The following is a 6882-nucleotide window of genomic DNA, read 5'->3' on the forward strand; positions in this document are numbered from 1 at the left end:
GGTTCAGCATCACGGAGCATAACCCTCATAGCGTTTGCCGTTCCCCAGTGCATCGTCTCCAGCGCTGTCCTCTGAGACGGGCAACGAAAATACCGCCTCGCACCCCTTCCCTCCCCCTCCCAGCTTCCGCAGATGTGTGATCCTTGCTTTTCATACGGATAAACGAATTCCACTTCATGCGCCAGAAGACATTCTTTAACATTTTTCACAAAAGCAGGAGCCTGTCAGCTTTTGTCATGTATTAGCTGGAAACACAAGAGAGCAGGCTGAAGAGGACTGGAGAATTTGTACAAGCAGATGGCATTTTTCTTGCCTGTGCTTCTAAATTAAAACTCTGAGTATAAACCAGGAGTAAAAGTTGACATTTTGTCTCTAGAGAAAAACCTCTTTAAGGCATGTCATAATAATAGCACCAAGGAGTCCCGTGAGGGACTGGAGAGGCCTCGCATACCTCAGAAATTCGGTCTAATAATATGCATTATGGTTTTTTTCCCTTAAGATGCTTGAGCGCTTTGTGTATTTTACTGGGCTTGGTTTGTTCTTAACTGAGATATGCAGTAATGTGATGCACCTAACAGAGGACTGGAAGATCTCTAGTTTGGGTGTTTGGCATTATTTTTTTAAAACCCTTATAAGGAGAAGGAGTTTATTAGTTTATAATTCAGCATATAAGTTCATATAATGAACTCTCCGTTGTGCCTTAAATGAGCTGACGGTTTCCCTCCATCTTTGGGGTCTTCACCTCTGAACCCTCATTGCCCCTGCAGATCCTCATTCTCCTCTTACCTTTAAAAGGGGTATGTTCTCAAGTGAACATTATTCTTCATCTCTTAGAAAATTTTATTATATTAAATATCCGAACCAACTTCATGGGTGTGACTGGCCCTAATCCCTTCTGGCCTTTACCAACTTGCAGACAGTCTAAGACCCTTCTGCTCACGTCTGCTTTGGTTAAGATTGTGTTGTTTTTCCAAGTAAAGCAGTGTGGGTAAGAATCAAATTCCCGGGAATGTATTCCATGGAACCAGTGAACTGCACTTGGGTTCCTGCCTTATGGCGTTAGACCTTGGTGAACGCTCTCCGCCGGGTGCCTGCGGCGAGCGCGGCTCAGCCGAGGTGCCGCAGTAGCGCCCTCGGGGAGAGCAGACGCAGCGCTGGTGGTCGCCGTGCTCTCGTGGCTGTGCCTAGCTTTGTGTTCGGGAAGTTCTCGCTGACTGTCGGTTTTGTTTAAATTCATTAGAACACCGTGGTCCTCCGTCGGGAACAAACTCCGCCAGGCAGAGTCCAGCTCCGCAGCACCGACCGCTGGGATCGGCACACGTCACCCCTCCTGGCGCAGACAGGTACAGAGCTCGCGGGTCCGGCAGAGGCACAGGGGAAGAGCTGCAGCAGTTTGACCGGAGGGATTGTAATGCAGAGGTGACATCTGCGTCCTTTTACCCCTGTGTAGGGCAGCTACGGAAGGTGAAGCCGTAAAAGAAGTTTTGAATAGTTACAGGCTTTCCTGGCCCGAGCATAAGCACCTGACGCAGTCGGACGCTGGCGTTGCTGCAATTGTTGGTAGCCGTCACTCCCAGGTAGGGGTAACCGTCCGGAGGGCGCCGGGACAGGCAAAATACTCGTTCCTCGAGACACTACAGTGGCATTGCCGCAGAGCATTCAAAAGCAGAACAATAAAACATTTCCCTGTCAGACATGAGTAGAAAAGTTGCATATAAAAATGCACTGAAGTGTTTCACAGAATGTTTTTGCTAATGTTTTAAAATTTATTATCTCCTCAGTATAGTTGAATACTCATTATAATTATAAAAGAAACAGAAAATGCCTGCAACGGCACTACGACAGACACTTCGGCAAAGTTTCTTAAAGAAACTCCATGCATATCTAAAACTTAGGGGGAAAAGTGTTGTGTGTGTTTAGACGTAGAATGAAACCGTTACACCTACTCATACGTGAGTTGAGATGAATTCAGTTTAAGTCATGGATTGTGTGTTTCTCAAAATACAGAAACACGGGAAGTATTTGTTCAGAAAAATGTTTAAATCTGCCTGTTAGTCCTCATCTTTTTTCCCTGACTTCCCTGCACAGAACCCTGGCTGTTTCCCAGTGGAGCTGGAAAGGGGCCCTCGAGGGTTTGGCTTCAGCCTTCGAGGAGGAAAGGAGTACAACATGGGCTTATTCATCCTGCGGCTGGCTGAGGACGGGCCGGCTGTCAAAGACGGGAGAGTGCACGTGAGTTTGTCTTCTCTAATCAATTTGTTGATCAAGTCGGCCTTTTGACACATTCATTTACCCGTACAGGCAACAAACTTTGTTCTTTAGTGAGCGCGGGGTGCCAGCGGGCAGAGCAGCACGGGGACGGCCGCCCTTCCTCAGCCGTCACTGTGCGTGGCAGCGAGGGCGGGGGGCGGGGGGCTCTGCCAGGGGCGGTGCATGAACAGCTCCGGCTGGCCGAAACGCGCTCTCCGTCCGTGCTGGGGTTGCGGTGCTGTACGTGTGCCAGGCTCTGAGCAGCAGCTACCCGGGATGCTTTAGGAGCCCACACAGGACATCGCACAGTGGAGCGGAGAGGAGAGTCACTGTCCACGTCAGTGACCGTAAGGACTCTTTGTGCGTACGTTGTGCTGTTGCTGTTCTGTGCCGTGTTTGAGGATGTAAGCCTAACTTTGTTTCAAATCCTACCTTAATCCGTATGTTCGTGTAAGGAATTAAGTTTTAGATATTGTAGTAAAAGCAAAATATATGGGTGCAATAGCAAAGAAGGATGGCACGTGAGAGTGTGTGGCTGCTGGCCAGGGCTGCGTCTCGCGGGGCCGGAGCGTGGGGCTGAGCCGGGTGCCCGTGAGATGCCATCCCTCCTGCAGTCCTGCTGCTCACTGCGCCCGCAGCCACAGCCACCAGCCTCTGCCGCCGTTTGTGCTGTGGTTGGCAGGACTGGGCTGGCACAGATAAGGCTACTGTGAGGCTTAATTGGATGTGAAATTCAAAGTATTGTTAACTTCTATCACCGTAATTCTTTACAGTAATTAACTTTTTCCCCACGTGCTTGAGAGACTACGTGAATGCAGCGTTTGGTACTAATATTTTCTCTTGTATTGCTCCTTCACGTGGTGTTGCACTGAGCTCTGGGGCTTTGCTTTCCTGGCAAGAGCAACCAAAAGTTTCCCAGCTGACTGCGCTCTGCGTCGCGCAGAAGACGTGTGCCGGCACAGGAGGTGGTGGGGGACGGCGATGGCAGACGCTGCTGGGAGCGCTCCGGCTCCCACATGGCGACCTCCACGCTGCACCGTGGCTCCGCAGCGGTCTCCCCCGGCTCAGCCCCGAGCAGCTCTGTGGGCAGTGTGCGCGTCCGCGCCGTGGTGGTGTCCCGTGGGAACGTGAGCACTCCGCAGCGCGTGGCGGGGCTGGCGGCTGTGCGTGGTGTCCCGGCAGCTCGGGGCACGCAGGGGCCGCGCTCGCCCGGCAGGAGGGTGTTCGTGGTATTCATGTCATTCGGTCTCTCCGTGACCAGCGGGATATCGGTGTCACTTTCTGGCCGCACTTCGAAGCGGCGCAGAGGGATGTCCTGCGCCGGGAGTGCAGCCGGAGGTGTGCGGCGTTGGGGCTCCTGTGCTGCGCCTGTGAACGGGGCAGTGACCTTCGCAGAGCCCAGATGGTCCCTCTGAGCCGCTGACTTTAGGCACTGGTGACATCCCCTGGCCGATCCCTGCATTGCGAAACGGCTTTCGTGACCCTTTTTTGCGGGATGCTCCTCCAGCCCCTTCCCAGCGGCCTGTGAGCTCTGATGACCTCTGCAGCGCCGCGGTAGGTTGCTAATTGGCCTCAGAGACCTTAGCAGCGATAATTGCGGGGTGGTGATTCTCCTACCTGGAAGAAAGAATCCTTTCCTTGCATAAAACCTGTTGTGCTGTGAAAGCGTTCGGCATGACATTTGGTGTGAAGCTGTCGTGTTCCTCACCTGACCTCAGACAGGCGTGCGGTGCCGGGGTTGGCGTGGTTCAGCCGTACGCTCCTGCGATCGATGGTCCGGGGCACGTGGCTGTGTCTGTCTGATCACCTGTACATAAATGGCAGATGTGCTGCAGTAACAGGAGGTTTTTTCTTGAGCTGGCTGAGCAGAACACCCGCGGGAGGAGCTCTGAACCGTCGGAGCGTTGCGTTGCATTGATCAGCAGCCGTGGAATGGTGTTGCTGTTGCTGAGTGCATTTTAGCATGGGAGGAAAAACAGAAGTATCAGCCTCATTTTTTCTTCTAAAAATTAGTTTACGGTGCCAGAGATTCACAAAAACTAACCTGGTTGCTCTTTTCTCATCAGGTTGGTGACCAAATTGTTGAAATTAATGGGGAGCCCACCCAAGGAATCACTCACACACGAGCCATTGAGCTGATTCAGGCTGGAGGGAATAAAGTCCTGCTGCTGCTGAGACCGGGGACCGGCTTGATACCAGATCACAGTACGTCACCTCCAGTGCTGTTCCGTTTGGGGGCCCGAGGCAGTGGAGTGCAGGCGGATAAGGAGACTTCGGTGCTTGTTCGCCAAAATAGTTAGCAGTTCTCTTTTTGACAGCTGTGCGGGTGTTCATATTTATTTTAAAATATAAGGAATATTTTTTGTAAAAAACCATGTGACAGGTACCTCGGAATATTGCACAGTGAGAGGTTACTGCATATTTGTAATTGTAGTAAGTTTCTCAGCTCTGCCCAAGCTAATGAAGTTTTCCTATACAGATGTGGTAATTCACACTGCCTTTTAATTTAAATTAAAATTCCTTATGATACAGTACTCTGTTCAAAATGCCTGTATTGGTGAGAATATTATTTCTGTACAGATTTACTTCACTGGTTTTAGCCTTCTAAATTATGGAATGCTCTGTTTTTCAAAGCCAAAGCTTCAGAAAGCAGAGAGAGACAGCTTTGCTCCCCAAATGGATTCTGTTTGTTTAAAGGTGTGACTTCTGCATCTACAACAAGAAAGCACAACTTTGTAGGCAAAAAAAAAAGGAAGGACAGAAAAGCGAACGCTTGCAGGAGCTCTGAGTTCAGCTGCAGCGCACAGAACTGGCTTAGAACAGCGCTGAACTGACACAGAACAGTGCAGAGAGTCTGACTTAGGAAATGCTCCGAAATGACAAATCAGAACGACTGTGGCTGTGGCAAAGAACACGTTCTCTCCGAGTACAGGTTTTAGTCTTTTATCCTTTGATGCAGACACCAAGGTTCTGATGGTAAACTTCTCAGATTGTAGGGTCACTCTGATGAAGAGTTTTTCCATAACAGTCACCAAACAGGAGTTTATCCTTTGAAAATTTTAAAAAGCGCAGTTGGGACTACCCGATAGTTCGTTGTGTTCAGTTGTTTACAGGCAGCAACTGGCATCCACTCAAGGGATAAAATCTGCTCAGAACTTTCTCCGTGTCTTTCCTCCAGGGAGCGAGAAGATGTCCCTCACCATCTTACTGCCCAGCCCAGTAAAATCAGTGAATTAGCACATGGCACGGAAACAGCCCATCTGTGAGCGGGGGTCTGTTCTGTGCCATCTTGCTGCATTCCTGGCTGGCTGGGCTTGGCTCTCCCTGCGTCACCTTGTCATTACGGGTGAGAGTTAAATACAGTGCTCCCTGTCTTCTGATGAGCTTCTGTTGAGTTCCTCTCTCAAATGAGCTTTTACAAGCGAGAAGGGGGGGCACCTCCCGCTCCCTCCTCACCGACGGCGCGTGTCCGGCAGCAGGAGGGCTGCGCAGTCGTTCCCTGGGGTCACTCCCGGCCCTCTCCTTCGGGGAAATCTCCCGAGTCTGAGGTAGAACGAGAATCATAGCCAAGTCTGAAGGAAGCTCTGGAGAGTGTCGGGCCCGACCCTCTGTCCCAAGTGAGGCCTGGGATGAGGTTCAGCCGCTTGGGTTGGATCAGCAGCTGTGGAGAGGGGAAGGGGTTTGTTGCCTCTTGTCTCGCTGTTAATCATACGTTTCTGATTGAAATCTTGCTTACTGTGCTCTGTGATTTTGGTATGTAGTTCTGGGCTTTTTCTCTTCCTCCTTCAGGTTTGGCTCCTTCCAGTCTGTGTCCCTACGTGAAACCTGAGCAACATTAAGGGCTTTCAGTGCTTTTCTTGGTTTTTCCTTAAAGACTTGGTAAATCTGCATGTCTTGTGTTTCGTCTCTTCCTATTATTAAAGTGCAAAGCTATGAATAACCTCAACTTTTCACTGTTTTCAGTTTTCCTTTAGCACAGCAGTTTCAGTTCATTTGGTTTTCTTATATTAAACAAAGAGGTCAGGGACTCTCTGTTTTGCCGGTTTGCTCTGTAGGCTCTGAAGTTGTGCTGACGCGAGGCTGTGTCAGGCCCACAGAGACCACAGCATTCTAAGCACAAGTTTTTTCCAAAATCACATCCTTAGGGTTGTTGTAGGTTGTAGAACTACGCAATATAGAAAACTGACTAAAAAAGACTTTGACAGTATGCCACTGCATAACCTTTTTAAATTGGAGATTTCATATAACATCTGGAACCTCAATAGTACGCACGTTTCTAAAATATTTAGTGATTTTCTTCAATAGTCATTTAGTCAAATCTCTCACTGTTCACTTCCAGGTGATTGGGATAGTTGTAATCCATCTTCGTCAAATGTAATATATGAAGAACAGTCACCATTATCTTCATCTTCACATTCTGCTTCCCCATCTGAAGTGTGTTATTTACCAGTACCAGGAGAAGCTTTAATGAGAGTTCAGCTGTCTGAGAAACTGGAACAAGCAAAGAACACTGTGCCTGAAAAGATAAGCACTTTAACTGAAAACCAGTTTGAGATGAAGCCTCAGTCTTCTCCCCAGAGAACAAAGAGGAGATGGGAATGTCCCTCTGGCCCTGGCTGTGAAATCACAAAA

General features: G+C 49.4%; 1 protein-coding gene across 1 annotated transcript in view; it reads left to right on the forward strand.

Moving 5' to 3' along the window:
• MAGI3 (membrane associated guanylate kinase, WW and PDZ domain containing 3) overlaps positions 1 to 6882 on the forward strand; it is a 45731-nt gene extending 38849 nt beyond the window's left edge. Inside the window, exons 19-24 of the mRNA XM_009888471.1 lie at positions 1241 to 1343; positions 1451 to 1577; positions 2089 to 2232; positions 4317 to 4455; positions 6040 to 6129; positions 6590 to 6882. Coding sequence (XP_009886773.1) covers positions 1241 to 1343; positions 1451 to 1577; positions 2089 to 2232; positions 4317 to 4455; positions 6040 to 6089 — 563 coding nt within the window. The 3' untranslated portion in view covers positions 6090 to 6129; positions 6590 to 6882. The remainder of the gene's footprint in view (positions 1 to 1240; positions 1344 to 1450; positions 1578 to 2088; positions 2233 to 4316; positions 4456 to 6039; positions 6130 to 6589) is intronic.

Source organism: Charadrius vociferus, unplaced genomic scaffold (assembly GCF_000708025.1).
Source record: "Charadrius vociferus isolate BGI_N301 unplaced genomic scaffold, ASM70802v2 scaffold1077, whole genome shotgun sequence".
NCBI lineage: Eukaryota > Metazoa > Chordata > Aves > Charadriiformes > Charadriidae > Charadrius > Charadrius vociferus.